Source organism: Centrocercus urophasianus, unplaced genomic scaffold (genome assembly GCF_019232065.1).
Source record: "Centrocercus urophasianus isolate 14NV4802_14NV808 unplaced genomic scaffold, USGS_Curo_1.0 seq_9, whole genome shotgun sequence".
NCBI lineage: Eukaryota > Metazoa > Chordata > Aves > Galliformes > Phasianidae > Centrocercus > Centrocercus urophasianus.
Genome location: NW_024885532.1, coordinates 13,984,216 through 14,002,441, shown reverse-complemented (window position 1 = coordinate 14,002,441; position 18,226 = coordinate 13,984,216). Strand labels below are relative to the sequence as shown.

At 36.5% G+C, this 18,226-nt stretch overlaps 1 protein-coding gene across 7 annotated transcripts in view; it reads right to left on the bottom strand.

Annotated features, from left to right (window-relative positions):
• PCDH9 (protocadherin 9) overlaps positions 1 to 18,226 on the bottom strand; it is a 703,877-nt gene that overhangs the window by 474,577 nt on the left and 211,074 nt on the right. Inside the window, exon 4 of one of the 7 annotated variants that reach the window (XM_042838943.1) lies at positions 1,513 to 1,531. The exons of the other annotated variants lie outside the window; for them this stretch is intronic. Coding sequence (XP_042694877.1) covers positions 1,513 to 1,531 — 19 coding nt within the window. The remainder of the gene's footprint in view (positions 1 to 1,512; positions 1,532 to 18,226) is intronic. 7 annotated transcript variants of the gene reach the window in all.

Genomic DNA, 18,226 nt, shown 5'->3' with positions numbered 1-18,226 from the left:
TTGAATGGCAACTGAGCAGAAGGTCTCTCTCTCTCTCTCTCTCTCATACCTCAGATCTCTTTAGCATCATTTCTGGTAGGCATCCAACCTCCATTAGCAAGAGACTTTCTGGAAAATTGCATTTCTCCCTAAATTCTCTCTCTCTTCTGTAAATGTAATGCACTGTTCCAGGCCATCAGATCTTCTGGATGAAATAGTTTTGCAACTGTAGCAGCATATCCACTATGATAGGCAAAGTTCCAAGATATAATTGGTGATACATAATAGAAATTACAAGCAACATTAATGGAGGATATAATTCAAGGAAAGACCCGTTTTCATTCCAGAAGCACTTTTAGGCCATTATATAAAGGGCAAAAAAGTTAATGCTACTAAATATGGTATAATTTCTAATCATTTGTTTTTATCTGATGAACGCTATATATTTATGCTACACCACAAATTGCCTCATCAATTATCTCATTTCATCAGCATCAGAAACTTCAAAATATAAAATAACTTTAAAATACCAACTCAAAACTGATATTTTTACATACTATTTAATAAATGATGAAAGCATACATGTTTCTGAAATAAAACTTTTTTAAAATAGTAAATTATACACACATACTACTTTAGTTGGCTTATTGGCTTAAGTCTACTTATTAGTAGAAATTCCCATGGAGCCATGGAAATTATGTCACAGAACCACAGAACTGTAGGAAAGGACCTTTGGAGATCATCTAGTTCAACCCCCCTGCTATAGCAGTTTCCCTAGAGTAGGTTGCACAAGAAAGCATCCAGGCAGGTTTTGAGTATCACCAGAGAAGGAGAGAAGGAGACTTCACAATCTCCCCAAGCAACTTGTTTCAGTGCTCTAACACTCCCAAAGCAAAGGAGTCATATTTCATGTACAGATGGAATTTAATGTGCTTCAGTTTATGAATGTTGCTCCTTGTTCCATCACTGGGCACCACTGAAAAGAGATTGGCCCCATTCACTTGACCTCTACACATTAGATACTTATAAGCATTGATCACATCTCCCTCAGTCTTCTCCAAGTTGAATAGTCCTAGGTCTCTCAGCCTTTCCTCACAAGAGAGATGCTCTGGGTTCCTAATAATTTTTGTAGCCCTCTACAGGACTCTCTCCAGTGGTTCCATGTCTTTCCTGAACTGGGGAGCTCAGAACTGGACACAGTACTCCAGATGTGGCCTCACCAGTATACAGTAGAGGGGGAAGAGACCCTCCCTCAACCTTCTCTCCATGCTCTTTTTAATGCAACCCAGGATACCACTGGCCTTCTTGTTCACAATGGCACACTGCTGGTTCACGGTCCACCTGTTGTCCACCAGGACCCCCTGGTCATTCTCAGGAGAACTCCTTTCCAGAAAGTCATCCCCTAAGTTGTACTAGTGCACGTACTTATTCTTCTTTCTGAATGGCAGCCTTTTCATGTGTCAGCCACTCCTTCCAGCTTCATATCATCAGCAAACAGGCCAAGCGTGCATTCTATCACTTAATTCAGGTCACTGAAGATGTTGGACAGGACCTATTATTAATCACTGGGGAAAACCTCTAGCTAGAGGCCTACAAGTAGTCTGTGCCACTGATCACAGCTCTGAGCTCTGCAAGTCAACCAACTCTCAATCCTCCTCACTGTCCAGTTCCCACACTTCCTAAGCTTGCCTATAAGGATGTTATGGGAGACAGTGTCAAAAGCCTTGCTAAAGTAAAAGCAAACAACACCCACTGCTTTCCTCTCATCTACTCAGGTCAAGTGTGATTTCCCATTAGTGAATCTTTGTTGACTACTCCCGATCTCATCCCTGTTCCAAGTCTTCCAATCAATATTAATGTTTTCAGCTCTTGTTAATATTTTCTTAGCATACCAGTCTCTAAGATGAGGTCACTAAGCCCCAAGAAAAGGTTAAGATATTTAACAAAAGCTGTTTGAAAGCTAAAAGGGAAAACAACAAATGAAAGTGGAAAAAAAAAACAAAACCAGATTTCACATACACACACACGCATGCACAGATGTGGTCTAGTAAAGCAAAAGGCAAAAGATGAATGATTTGGAGATTTCACTGTTTTTTATCAGTCTAGCATTACAGCAGAGGTTGATACAACACAGTTTAATAGGCTTCTACAGATGGTAATTTCTATAATTCTTTGAAAAATGTCTACTAACATGGCCAGAATTAAAGTACCTCTAACTGACTGATGCTAAAATATAAGCTAACATTGAAGTCATTGTGTTCAAATTTTGAGTGAAAATTTCGTGCACGTGTGAGACAAGCCTGAAGACTAACCAGGACTTCCTACAGAGAGACGAGAAACAGATAGCATGGCATGAGCCCCAAGACATTATGTTCAAGTTCTGTATTTCAAAAATAAGTCTACAAGGTAGAGAGGACACAGGGCAGAAGCATTAATTAATCCTCCAAATAAAAACTTTAATTTTTCACTTTTCAAAAACTTCCTGAAATCTATCATTAATAAAGATATAAGAATAAAATTGTCCAGTAAAAAAAATACAAGAGTAGCGATGAATGCAGAGCACTGCTAAGAGATTGTGCCAAATCTGAACAAAAATTGCAGTTTCGATAGTTTCCATGAGATTGAATAATGAGAAATTATCTGCAGATTCAAATTTCACCCAACATATGCAAACACAGATAAGATGATCTTCTTTGACACTGAGGAAATGATTTGAAAGAAGATGCCACACATTCCTTGAAATCACTCCCCCCAAATACAATACTGAGTTAATGTCACTGGCCTTAAGTTAGCTTTCATACCATTGGTTAATTGCAAACTCCAAGTTAACCTAAGTTTTCCTATCATGCTCCTGTCCATCAAACCAGCATGATAGCTATTTTAAGGTTGGCACTGTGTGGGAGATCACTGATGTTGAAAAAAATCCCATCACTGAAATATTTGACTAATTAGTTCTCAAAACAGATTGAAACTTAACACAAAACAAAAAGTACAACTATACAGTTACAAAACAATGTCACTTCTAATCTTGGCTAGGAACCAGGGATACTATAACTTGTAGGCTTGTATAGCTTCTCAGTAAGCATGAGGAGTTCTCCCCTCCATGTCACTGCTTCTTTCTCCAGTCACCCATACTAACCTATGCACTTGGCTGTTCTAGATGTGGAGGCAGATTCCACTATTTCCCACTTGCTTTTGACTTAATGCTATGCTATTTTAAACATTGCCAAAGATAAAAGTCTCAATACTCCAATACATATAAGTTACTAAAAAAGAGAGAACTTGAAAGTCAGAAGGACTCTGGATTTGACTGAAGGTGATACTGGCCTTATAAAAAATGATCTGAGTCAACAAAATTGCCTTCAGCTTTCCTTAAAACAGTAAAGACATACCATTTCTCTACATACACAACAACAAAATCCATAAAGTCACTGAGATGAATGGCTGAAAAAAGGCTTAGAAAACTTACTCCAGCAAGATGCTAGTCAGGTTAGACTTTGACCATCAAAAATTTTTCAATGTGTGGTCATGCAAAGTTCTACAGACAAACAGTAGGCTATGAAATCTGTTGTCTAAATTGATACTTATTTTCTAAACAGCTCCGTAATATTCTTATTTCTTTCCAGAATGTTCAACCAAAGAAAACAAAGTATTCCTTGTTATTTTACTCACAATAAAAAGTAACATCATACTAAAACTTGGTTCCAAATCCTGCAGTTCAGATGACTCTAGTCTTTCATGTTATTGTTTTATTGTGGAACAAAACAAGTACCACATATTTTAATGACTCGTTAAGAAGATCATCATATAAAAGATAGGGTTCCCAAATTCAAAACTTCAGTGATTTTTTTTTTTTTTTTTACATTAAAAATGTTTACTACTGAAGTATAACCCAAAATCAGTGACTGGCAAAAACTTTTCAGAAGAATCGTATTATGAATTATGATTGCTCTTTGAAATATGCATAAAGAAAATTAAAATCAGCTAGATAAATAGCAACAATTGCTTATAAAAGACTCATGTGGTTTTGTTTTTTTTTTTTTTTTTATATATATATATTGTAAGCTTTTTGCATTGCAAATGTAGAGACATGTCTCCTTTAGTTACAATTTCAATGGTTTATCATTCCAGTACCCAAGTGCTAGGTTAAGGGATTGTACAAGTACTCAATCTATTTAAAAAAAGCCTGAAAAGAATCTCACATGGTAATTTAAATTCAGCTGTCTGAAACATGAAGAATAACTGAAATTTCTATGGGTAGAAGTAGAAAATTAGAAGATGTACATGGTAAAAGACAGTAAGAGTGACTGAGATAAAGAAAAGAATGAGAGAGGGAAAAAAGTAAGATTACTTTTGCTGCAGGAATGATTTGGAATGCTATAATGCACAAGAAAATTGAAATAGTTGCTCTAATGCAAGCTGAGAATTGATCTTCTATAACAAACAATAGAAATTTTGAGAAGCTGGCATTTACACTATTTAAATTCACCAAAATTTCAAGGCGATAAATATAGCGCTACTTTTCAAAACTCTGTTGAACTTCAGCAAATATTCATATATAAATATGAACCTGTCTCATCCCACTGAGTAGGTTGTCAGAAAGGTGAATCTTTGGCCATTTTAGTGAGGACCTCATGCGGATCCTGGGAGAGAGGTAAATCGGAACCAACCCCCAAAATTGTGGATTGACACACACAGCTGTTTGGTAATAATGGTAGCCTTAGTCCTCCCCTAAGCAGGCAGGAGCTGTGCTTGTGGTGATATGGAACTGGGAGTGACAGCAGTCACTACTGATGCAGCAGTCCATACTACTGACTGTGGGGAGCTCTGTAATCTGGAGGTCCCCCTTGGTCCTGAGGGAGGAGAGGGCTGTCATGGCTGCAGGTGCGTCCTGCTCAAGGAACTGCTTGAGCAGATGTAAACAGGCTGCAGCGAGAGGTCAGTGGATCTGTGGTTGCAGGTCAACCAAGGTAAACTGTGTTCACTGTTAAATCATCTAGTTGGTCCAAGACCAATGTTGGCTGACAACCCACTTGCATCTAGACAGTTCAAGAGTTTTTAAATGGGTGCTTTCGTGGTTGTGCATCCCCTCCTCCCTTTTCTGATGTTAATCAACTGTGGGAGGCCGTGAGAAGAACTAAAGATAAAAAGTCTATTGCTCTACCTCAGCAGAGTGAGGTTCCCTTCGATCTTACAGATTGTAGTCATTAAAAGCTAATTATTTGTTTAAGTCAATAAATTCCTTGTAGTGTCCTTTATGCTCTGTTCTGTCTACTTGCTTGAGTCAACAAGTTCCTTGCAAGGCTCAGACTACAACAAAAAGTATTTTACTGTCTTCTACTCAGTACTAAAATGATCTGTGCAATGTAACCAGTTTGTTGTTGGAATTGCTTCCCTTTCTAATTAATCTGAAGCTGTGTGACCAGTGCAACAAGGAGAAGTGTGAAGTCCTGCACCAGGGGAGGAATAACTCCAGGCGCATGTTGGAAGCACCTAGCTGAAAAGCAGCCTGGCAGAGAAGAATCTGGAGGTCCTGTGGACAAGATGAGCAAGGCCAGAATGTACCCTTGCTGTAAGGAAAGTTAATGGTGTACTGTCTTTCATTAGACAAAATATTACCAGGAGATCAAAGAAGGTTCTTCTCCTCTGCTGAGCCTCACTGTTTCCAGTGAGTTTCCAGTACTGTTTCCAGTTCTGAGTTTCCCAATTCAAGAGAGACATGGACATAGTGGAGAGAGTCCAACACAGGGCCACAAAGATGTGGGGACTATGAGAAAAGGCTGAGAGAGCTGAAACTGTTTAGCCTGCAGGAGGCTCAGGGTGAGATCTTATTATTGTGAAGGAAGATTGCAAAGAGGATAGACAGACCCTTTTTCAGTAGTGATCAGCTCCAGGAGAACAAGTGATGTGTACAAACTTAAACACAGGAGATTCCATCTGAACATCAGGAAGCACTTTGTTAATGTGAGGGTGAACTGATTCCTTCAGCACCATCTTGAATTATACCAGGGAGATAATGCATATTTTAAAATAAAAGTACTATTAATGATCACTATTGCAGTCATGGCAGTAATTGCTATGTAGTAGTTGACCACTGAGCATACAGAATAGGTGCTTATCAGAGAAGATTTGTTCAGATGCTCTGCATATTCAAGGATAAAAGGAAGTGCATGTCAGAAAGAAAACATTTATTCCCCACTATGCTGCAAGCTGAATTGTTTTTTATACCTGAATAAGTAAAGACAGTGCATTCCTATTGTAAAAGTTAGATGTCTTGGTACAAAATTGCAATTTAAAAATATCTTTCCAGATGCTATCAGACCCTGGAAGTGACCAAATTATGTAACTGTGGCAGAATGTTTATTATACACATCTGCTGTTTCTCCCAGCTCTTATCCCAACATCTGATTATTTATGGACTTTCTAAGTTTGAGGAAAATATAGCAAAATACTACTTTTGTTTTACTCTTTACTAAAGTGACTGAATACTCATCTAAGTAAGAACATGCCCTAAGATTGAAGTACAGTGCATTGTTTTATCCTGTCAAGACAAACTTGAGTTTAAGGATAATCCAGCTGTTCTAAAAGGTAGAACATCATTGATGATCAATGTTAGATGTTCATTTTCTTTGCCACACATTAGAGATTGAACCATACACTGGATGAAACAGCACATGAGTTTCATAGTAAGAGAGCTACAAGAATAGTCTAAGCTAGAATTTGAATGCAAAATATTAAAAATGTATATGTTGTTCTATGTAAGGCACATACACCTTAGTCAGCACTATCCCTTCATATGTAAAACTGAGACACAAATGGAAAAGTATGTTTGTATTTGGAAAAGAAAAAATGACAAGTAGGATTTGTCCTCATATTGACGAAAGAAAAAAAAATCTCTATGTAAAAAAAAAAATCATCTTTATTCTTTATTTTTTTACACTTTAAAGACTATATTTCTTTGTTCAGATTTCCCAACAGTTAAAACAGTCTCATTTGACTAAATTAGAGGATTATCTGAAGAAAAAGAAAAAGATACAGCATCAGTAGAAACATGCTTAAGAAACCTTTCTCTCATAAATCTTAATAGCAAAAATATATAAAATAGAGGAAAAAAAAAAAAGAAGGAACCATTTTTACTCGGTAGATGCAAAATTAATTACAGAGATAAGTGAGTTCTGATGGGTTATTCAAAATCTTTAAAGACGTTAGAGACTGAATTCCACATCTCAGGAAAGTGCTTTATCATCATATCCTTTTTATGACTTGTGGCAAGTCACTTACAAGCCCTTTTTAAATACACAACCTGCTCTATTGGAAAGCAAAACAGAACAAAACAAAACAAAAAGTAAATACTAGGAAAAGAAAGAATCATTTTCTGTCTAAAGCATGAACGTAATCTTTCCTGTCTTTAGAGGATGCTATCAAAATAATATGAACCACGGAACCAGACGTGGACATTCTTACATCTGAAGTACTATTCAAGAAATCCTACTTGCTTATTCAGAATACTGTATGTATTCTCTCACAGAGCTTATGGGATGTATTTTAAACACACAGATAGAATCCCAGGGATTAAATACAAAACTTAACTGGAATTTGTGATAGATATAGCAAGGAACTGCTGTGCTGGGCAGCAGCATATCAATTCATAAGACCTAACTGATAGCAAGGCCTCCTTGTCACTGAAAGGTAAGGGAGCTGGAAGCATATTCAACTGCTTAGCATATTAGAAAGATGAAGATTTCTTACTGATCCCCATTACTGGACACAGATTCCTTTGGTTGTCTGTGACAAGCCTCCCGCTTTCAGCACTACTTTGCATTTCATCTCAGTTCCAGAATGGATAACAAAACACTGCACTGAAACCAGGACACAATGTCTGCAATGACTTTCTGCGTGTATACATTCCCTAAGCCCACCAGTTGCGTAGCGGCAGGATTTGCTTCCAGGCAGATCAAGAGCTAAAGTATGAGTTGCGTTCTGGGATCCCTGTCAATTGGGTTCAAACCTATAGGTCAAGGAAGAGTAATTTTGGCTGCTCAGAAGCATCTTAGGGGAATGTGAGGAAAATACTTCTAGCAGCCTATAGCAAGAAAAAAATCCCAGTGAAGTATTATAGTTCATCTACAGTTAAGTTGACTTTCAAGTGAAAGTATGTTTAAAACAAACAAGCCCCAACATAAACATGCCACACATAGCTAAAATTGGACTTGTGTTCAGTGTACAGAAATACCTTCACCCTATACTTCTGCCATTTTTCTATCAGCGTGATTCCTTGCCATGTGGTAATAAATGTTTTGTGTAGGCACTGTTGGCTAGATTCCATCTTTTGAATAGAGTTTCCACATCCATTTACAATTACCGTATATGACAAAGGGAATATAATTAATAATTAAACAAAATTACAGTAAGATAGGGTCCACTTATGAACAAATACTTCAAAACACGAAGAACAAACTGTAAGCTTCAGCTTAATTCTATAATGTGTAATCATGCTACTTTATCGCCAAGTTATATTCTCTTCTGATGAATTCAATTCTGAGACTCCCAGAATTAAGATACGCATATTTTATACATGTTCTCTTTTTAAGGCAACAACTTTGTTCTGCCTAAATTATGTCTTCCTGAAACAGCAAAATAAATAACACAAACCAGAGCAAGTCTTCTTTAGCCCATATATTAAGAGATCAGAATCCAGGGGAAAAAAAAAAAAAAAAAAAAGTAGCATTGAATAGTGATCTACTGCAACAGCAACTACAAACTGCCTTCACAAAGACTCAGCAAATAGATATATAGGAAATAAATATTATAATAGTAATAAAGTGAATAGATAACATCTAAAATACTATCAAAGGATACTAAACTAAATGAAAATAAAGAGTTGGGAAAAAAAACAAACAAACACTATTTGTTTATCCACATCAGGTCATTTTAAAATAAACTTGTCCTTGATATGAAGAGAAGTACTTTGTAATATAAATCCATTCTGTGCTTTCATTGGTACAGTAGCACAGGTAATGAGTAAAGCATTGGAAATGAGTAAAAAATACTCTCAGAAATAAAATTCCAGAGATAAAACAAGTAGGAGAGATCTTTGCATCACAAGAATGGGAACATCTTTGTTCTGACAGAGAAGATTGCTGAAGGAAGAAAACAATACCCTGCACAGATCTCTGCACTCTTTAAGGTGAAAATTCCCAGGAGGCATATTACCTCTGTGGTGTAAACTAGACCAGAGTTGCTAACTGTCACATTTTTACATAGTAGTGTATCCATTATATCAGTCCATTACAGAGTGCTCCATCTAGCAGGTGCTGAGTAAGGGAGCTCAGCAAGGAGCTCCCACTGTGCTGCTCTTGGCAGCATTGTTAGGAAAAGAAAAGCTAGCTTACTTCAAACTGAGGATGTCTACTTATGCTGTTGTATCACCAAGGAAGAGACCCACCATAGTACGTATTCACTAGACAAGCATCAATCAAATGGATACACCTGAAATATGATCTATTTACAAAAAAAAAAAAAAAAAAAAAAAAAAAAAAAAGGATCTATCTATTGGCTAGATAGGGACAGTCACAGAAGTCACAGTCACAAAAGTCTATCTGCCACGTAAAGCAAAGCCACGTGTTTTTGTCATGAACGTGTTCCACCATTTACCTGTGTGGAAGCTGCTAAGAAATGGAAAACATGTTCTTGAAAAATCCTACACTGAATTTCCATGAGTATTTAAAGCATCTTCTGCCTCCTCCTACTCTCACCTGCTTCTGTGAAAGGCACTGAAAAGAATGGGAGAGAAGGACTACAATTCTCTCACCAAAACAGTGAGTGATAGATTCTTCAAGTTACATAGCATGAACCTATCTGACCATAAGCAATTGCTTTTATCAGTTCAGATATGAAGAGAAGATTATTGTCTGCTTATCTGAAGGAGTACTTCAGATCCTGTCTGCCTAACTAGCACTGTAAAAATGAATGAAATTTCATTGAAGCCAGTGAACATCCCGCTTAGCAGAAACTTCACTTTCTACCACCTGCCTGGAACATACTCATCTTGAGATGCCAAAGTGTGGAGAACCCAGTCCCACCACTGCCTCAGTGAGGATGACAGACAGTGTCAGGACACATGCTGTAACAGATGGCTTCTGACTGCTTAAAAAAAATAAAAATAAATTAAAAAACAAAAAATGTAGGCACTTTGATAGCTGTTTATCTTCTTTTCTTAGTCTGCATGGATGTAAGAGCATCAGAAGAAAATGGAAAGATGTCATCAGTGCTTCAATACCAAGAAGGGGGAAGGAAGAAAATACAACTTTTTGCTATACTCATCAGTTTGAATGAAATGCTGCACATTATTTATGAGTCGTGTGAGAAACAATCCATTGTACAGAACAACAATAGCCAATCCCAGATATAAATTCTCTGCTGGTCGATAACCACTATACCCATTCCCTTAGCCATGAAAATGACCTGGCAGAACCATAAATTCACACATTGTCCATTTTTCACAGACAAGCTCCCCCACAGACAGTCTGCAGTGCACCAGCCATGACACTGGTGTAAACATTTACTCATTTATTATGTTTTGCTGTCCGCTTTTCAGCTGCCTGACAAAGGACAAGCAAGTAGCCATGGTGATGTAACCTGGGCCAGGTTCAAGTCTCAAGTGCAGACTAAATACACATTTCAGAGATGGCAGACTATACTTACTTGCTACCCCAGCAGCACACTGTAACACATCAAACTTGGATTTTCTTTTAACACAAAAAAAAACTTCCATAAATCCACAGGGTTTGGGGTTGTGCATGGGTAGAATTGAGTCTCTACCTGCTAGTTTCTTTCAGAGAACCAAACAGAAAACTCGGTCTGAACTTATTGAAAATCTTCATAATGCTTGGCAGTGACCCAAAATCTTTCCAAAGAGACTGACTGATAATTAGTGCATTTTCAATGATTTGCCCCTTTTGGGGCCAGTGTTCTAATGGGTTTTAGTGCTAGCAAATTGGTGCTAAGATTTGTTCTGTGCCTTAACGTGCGCAGAGTGTTAAGTTACTTATTTGTAATGATACTGTTCTTGTAGGAAAGCCTGCATTGATTGCTAATGATACTTGAGGCTCTTAATCTTAAAAAGGGGGAGAGAAACTGCAGGGTGTGGCATAGTCTGCTGCACAGTTAGTCATTTACTGAAAATAAAAACCTCATTTAATTCCATTAATAGCACTCACAATATTATAATAACCATTTTATTTCCCAAACAAATTGCTTTTTAAGAAGGTTGAGTAATGTCTTAAATTACAATATTCTGATTGTTTATGTTTGTTTGTTTGTTTTTTAATGTAGGACCTGTTCAAAAATCATTTATTTGAAAACAGTAATTTGAAGAAACTTACTCTTTCCTTACTCTCACATCAAGTACATGTTTAAAATCATCAGCACGAGAAAAAAAGTACCATCTCTGAAAATTCAAAATAAGATCCATATATACACAATGTCCAACTTCTGAGCATCAGAAGCATAGCACAGACTATGCTAAAAGGAAACTGCAAGAAAAAAATATGTAACAATTATTCGTATGTTGTTATGACATTCAGGAAAACAATGTATGAAATCTAGGGTGACTGGTAAAATATCATAAAATATTTTAATGCAAGACTTTCCTGATCCTATCAACTTCTAAAAATTTTAATTCTTCCCCAGATATTCTGTAAATATAAATTGAAGCAAAAGTTCTAACCCCAGTAGGCAGCTCAGCACCATCCAACCATTCACTCAATCTCCCCAGGTGGGATGGAGTAGAGAATTGGAAACGTGCAAGAACTTGTAGTTTGAGATAAACTTTCCTGGGGAATGCAAAAGCTACACTCACAAGCAAAGCAAAACAAGGAATTAATTCGCTGCCTCCTAATGGCAAGCAGATGTTCATTCACTTTACAAAAAGTGGGTTTCCAAAACAAACAATACTTTCTTTGGTAGACAAACATTATAACTCCTAATGTCTCCCCTCTTTCTTCTTTCTTCCAGCTTTTATTGCTGACAAAAATTCCACACCATATGGAACATCCCTTTGGTCAGTTTGAATCAGCTGTCCTGGCTGTGCTCCCCACCAGATCCCAGTCCCAGCCTTCATGCAAGCAGGACAGCCTGCAAAGTACTGTGTAAGCACCGTTTTGCTACAACTAAAACATCAGTGTGCAATAGACACCATTTTTGTCACAGGTTCAAGACACAGCACTACATATGGTAGTAGTAGTAAAATTAATTTTATCCTACAGAAAACCAGGACACCTAGTTAGTCAATTTGGAATTCAAACAGAAATTCAAATTGACAAATTCTCCTTATAACACAAATTTCAAGATTGTTGCAGTTCTATTGTAAAGATGAGGCTGTACAGAGATTGCAACAAAGGTTCTGTATCTTTCGTAATTATCAAGTAATTTTGTATGAACTCATAAAAGACGTTCATGGAACCTGAGCTTGGCCTTTCCATAGGAAACATAATCTTGAGCCTCAAAAGACAAAATATTTGTTAATATACAAACCATTATCTATCAAGGGAAGTAATTTGACATTTAGAAATAAACAGGTATATTTGTATACACAAAATTAGGTCATGTTGACTAAACAAAACCACAAGGTACTATGAAAGGTTCTAATCATAACATAAAGATGTGAAATAATGGTGCAAAGTTAAGGACAGAATTCAGTATTGAAATAAGACATTTAAAGGAGATCAAGTGACTGAACGAATCAGCTGCTAATATCATATCAAACTTAGTTTTGATCACAGAGAATGAAAATTGCTGTTTTGTTGAAGGCTCTAAAAGACTTTAAGCCACAAACCTAATTTTGACCTAATATACTATGCAAAAAACTGGAGATCATTCATCATTTCCTACCCAACTCCCCAAATTGTCTAACTGCAAACTATATAATATCACCCTGTATTTTCATGCCCATTAATTGCCAGTCTACATCTAAATGAAAGCGTAATTACCTTTGTAATAAAATACAAAAAATCTATCCTTAATTTAATGCTTTTGAAATCACATAAATAGCTAAGGTAAATAACCCTGCTATTTCAAATAAATCACAGAGTAGACTGCCCTTATGAACTTGCTGGAGCGCACAAAGGAGATACTAAGAGTTTGGTGGTTTTTTGCTCTGTTTTGCCTTAGAAAGGTCAGTTCCAGTGAGAGAATAATGTTGAGAAAATTTCTTTAAATCCAGCACTTATAGAAAGAGATAAAGACAGATATCAACATGCATGTAGACTCTATGGTGCTATTCCTAGAATATTCATGTTTGCACACTGGAATATATTTATATTTATTCAGAAGCACTTCAGGACCTAGTAACTCCTATACTCATGTCATTACACTAAATATTTCTTTTCATAATGAGTGGCTATGCAGTCACTCTTTCTAATCTGCTTTACTTGTACTATCAATGACATATAAGTTACTTTAAAACTACTGCATGAATGTTGCATGCTGAAAGAAAAAATCCAAGTTAGAACACTTGCTATATTTATTGCAGTTGTTACTTGTTGCCCCTAATTTCCTCATGCACTTGCACATAGCACCAAACACAAGATTTCAGTTTTCAAGGATAAAAAGGATAAATTCCAAGATAAATACCTTGAATTAATTCCAATCCACTACCCCAAATGTTAGGTGCAAACTTAGTTGTCAAAGAAAAATTTCTTTGACAGTCGTTTTGATTCTATTCTCCACTTATGTCTCTTAATGCTGCAGCACACCCATTTGGTGCTATCAAAGGAAGAATGTCACAAGATGTGATGGTTGGCATCTGAGTAACTGACTTTCAGAGTCAGCTATGCTTACTGATAGTAATTAGGCTAAAAGTTCCTCAGGTTTCACCATCTGTTTTTTGGTGTTTTTTTTTTTGTTTGTTTGTTTGTTTTTTGTTTTTTTTTTTTCCCCTATCTTTTTGTATAACACCTCTAATGAGTTATTTTCTACTTATTTTTCCTTTTGACTGTGACCTAGAATGTAGCAGAAATAATAAAAGACTGTAGACTCATCTTTCTCTTGTCTACTGTGTCTTTGTCATGCTTTGAAAAAGAGAACTGAGGAGAAAAAAATGAGGAAGGAGAGGACAACAGGAACCTTTCTCTCCAATCTTCCTACAACCTGGCAGCACCTCCATTTCCCACACTGCTCATCAAACTCTAGGTCTTTAGTAAATCCTATCCTTCATCTTACTTTAACTCCTCCTTATCTATTCCTGCACATCTCCAGCTGCTGTAAACAAAAGGGTAAACATTTTTTTCCCTGCAGATATTCCACCTGAGCCACAGTATAGAGGCCAATCAATGTAAAATATGTTTTTTTCTCAACTGCCAATTCCTATTTTTTTAGAGAATAATACTACAGAAACTTGAAAACAAACAAACAAACAAACAAACAAAATAACAACACACTCATGAGGACTGTTTCACTGAAATTTAGCCTAAGGTTGCTTGCAGATTTTGATTTTTCTTTATGGTAATTTTTATGTCATTGTCTCCTATAGTGCTGACATCACATAAGTTGTTCAAAATATCTTAATAAATATAGTACTGAATTCACAGATCAGCAAGATCGAGCAATTACATTATGTTGTGGAGTTGATAATTTATTTCTTATTGTTTGGGTTAATGAAATTTAATTATTCAGGACTTTTTTTACTTTTTAGACTATTTAGATCACTCCAAAAATAATTCCTCCTATTAATTTCCATGGAAATTACAACTGATACTAAAAGTACAATAACACTATGAGCAAATCCTCAACTATGAAGCACTCTTTTTGAACACAGTCTCTACCCCTGGCTGGCTATACATTTTCACCAGTAATGAACAAGAGCCTGCATGCCACACTTGTAAAAATCTGCACCAGCAGAAGTGACCCACTTGTTGCCACTGCTGAAACACACCACCCACCACCTCACTGTGCTCACATCCACTGCTCCATCTCTATTCAGGCACTTCCATGTCAGACCCATTGTATCACACTGCCCCCCTGCTGCCATCTGTTTCACAGGAGTAACTGTGAATTGGTACTAGTCATTGTAATTGAATAAAATCATCCCGAAGATCAGGACAACCTCACATTAGTGCGCCTTGCAATGGGTAGGAAAACTCAGCCTAGAATAATGAGTACATCAGCTTACTTATGCAATAGGTAAATTTAGCAATTAAATTTCACTTGCTTTTGAGTAATTAATACAATTCAATTAACCACTTTAATTTCATATTGTATGTCCGAAAGGTGCCATTTACTGGGCAATAGGCTGAAATAGCTGCTGGATTTTGCTGCTGCCACTGCTTTAGCAGGTAATCTTGTCCAACCCTTTGTTCAAGAAGGGATACTCAAAGAAGGTTGATCGGGACTATGCACAGACAGCTTTGTCTTGGGAAACCAGAAGGTTTTGTCCTGGATAGTTTTCATGTAGCAAAATACTACAGCAAGTAAACAGATCCTAAAGTTTAGATTTAATTGTCCAAGCTTTTTTTTTTTTTTTCATGTGAGCTCTCTAAGAAATTATTGAATTCATTCCCCAGCTAATTTTTTTCTAGTAGTGAATGCAGCTTTCTGATAATAGAAAAATAAAACAAAGCTATAGCCCCTTCACGATTATATTTTACAAAATGAACATGTGCACTATTGCTTAGCCCTAGACTTGACTTGAATGTACATTTTTCCTACATGTGACTCTGTCCTAATCTCTTTATGTAGAAGCTATGGCTATGAACTTACTTCTGACACAGATTCCTTGGCCTGCTGATAGACAGACAGACAAACAGATAGAAAAATAGACAGACAGATAAATGAGTTATCTGTGAAATCTTTTTAGCCCATTTCCCCTATGGATACTACCTTTATTGTTACTACAACTCAGTTAATACTTGGAACAGCTGAAATCTATTCCTCTGCAGATAATGTTTAAAATATATATATATTATATATATATATATTATATAGTTTTTCAGCAAAAGATTGCACATTAAGTGTTGTGGTTTGCTTCAAAATTATTCATTTTAATAAATATAGCACCTCTCATTAATGATATACTGTATTTGATGGGGAAAATAGGAACATGAGTTTTGTAAAGTCAACAGTCTGATATATTTATCAGTCTCTCCTAACAGTCAATTTCTGAATCTATTGCCTTACAAAGCTTTGATGGTACCTGAATCAAATTTGCTAAGCATCTGAAAAAGACCATAGGGGCTTTCAAAGTTTGCCAGAAAACAAAAGCAAAACAATAGCAGCAACAAAAATCACAACAAAAACAGCAGCAGCAACAACAACAACAAAAAAACAGCATCCAACATCTAGAAATATCATAAAACATTTCTCAGCAAAACATTAATTTTACTCTTTCCTGGAGATAGGGAAAACTTTGATGAATTCATATAAATCAGCCTGAGCTTAGGAAATGAACGCCAAATGCTTAACTGTGCTATCTTCTCTATCAATTATCAGGAACTGCATTTTGGAAGATTAAAAAAGCCTTCCTTTTTCTCTTTCAGATCTCAGACACACATACATGGCATCGTTATGTTTGCATTTCTTCAAACTGTCTGAAGCAAGTTAAAATCTCTAGCTAAAAACAGTAACACGGAATTTCAAATGTTTTTGGAGCCGAACTTAGATTTCAGTGCTCATCAAAGATTTTCAGAGTTTACTGAGAACTTCTGTATGGGAAGCTGATGTTCACCAGCAGTTTAATCCTATTCTGTAAATGACAGTCAGAATAAAACTATTTTTAATTTTCAGTATACCAAAGGGTTTACTATCAAATTTTCTGAATTTACAAGTCAAAAGACAGTCTTTCAATCTATCTGGTCCTTGCAGACTCAGCACGCTATTTGTAAGCCAAGCTGTTGTCCTTCTGGCTTTGTACATTGCTGTCAGCATTAAAGCTTTGGCAGACAACACTCTTTTCTCAGTAGCAGACTGGGGTGCTATGAATGCTCTCAGGTTGACTGATACTTCAGCTAGTAATTCAGTGCCGTTCCATGCTGCAGTACAATGCAGAATCAACTCAATCTACTAGCTGTAGTGGATCATATTTTATTACTCAGTACTACTGATTCTTGCTGCATAGGCAGTATCTGTGGGTCCCATGGCCTTTAGAAAAATACATTTTGAAAAGAGAACATTAGCATCCACTTTCTCAGCTTTACAAGGTTAATAGTAGTATTAAGGAAGAAAAAAAAAAAGCACAACAAAAAAAAACCAACAAGAACAAAAACCTAGGAAACAAACAAACAGAAACACTTACAATGTACAATTCTTTTCTTGAGAATGAAACATGCATAAGAAATCATGAAGGAAACCAGAGGGCAGCATGTGATTAAAGTTCGATCAATCTGTTCTCAGAGAAAAACTGTGTTTAAAATATCACTACCCTTAAATAACCATTTTGTGTTTAAGAAAAAGATTGAATGGGATTATATGATGTCATTCTCTGTAACAGTAAGGAACAGAACACAGAAACTCCAGAAGGTCTTCTCCAGCCTTTAAATTCTCCACACACTGTAAATATGCATGTTGTCTTTTCTCTGTATTCTGTAGCAAACTTTCCCCACGAACCAACTGTCATTCCTGATGCCTGTCTCTCTGTTACCAGAAGAAAATACTAACATTGTCACTAAGGATGCTGGATTGGTTTTGTAAGTGTTATAAATTAACTTCAGTTAAGGAATGTTGATTTACAGTGTTCTGAGAATCTGACCGTCTGTCCTTACTACTTCATTAATCTGCATATTCTGCAACATGTACTAACCTTTTTTCTAATTTACTTTTACCTGTTATAAGTCTGGTATGGATTTATAGAGTTCATACCATACTTTCTTACTTATTTTTGAAGAAGCATGGCCCTGACTCTCTCCATGGTCCGTAAATGATCCATATGGCTGACTGAGTCAAGCCTAAGCTGGTAGCTGTCAGGAGGTATGAATTCAATTTTGCAAGACCAATCCATTAGTACCTAAGCACTATTAACAGAGAGGAGAGAGAGAACAATTTTTCAGTCCTGGGGAATAAGAGGTTTCTGGTAGGAAGTTATTTGATCAAGTCTGTTGGAGCCAGAAGACCATGGTGAATAACCTCTCATAATAATGAGTAGTTCATTCCCAGGAGAAGAGAAAGTTGGTGTCAAGAAACATGTTTTATTATATTCCTTCAAGATATCACTGAAGCTAAGAGCTCAGCAGGTTTCAAAGAAGGTTTAAATATTTAT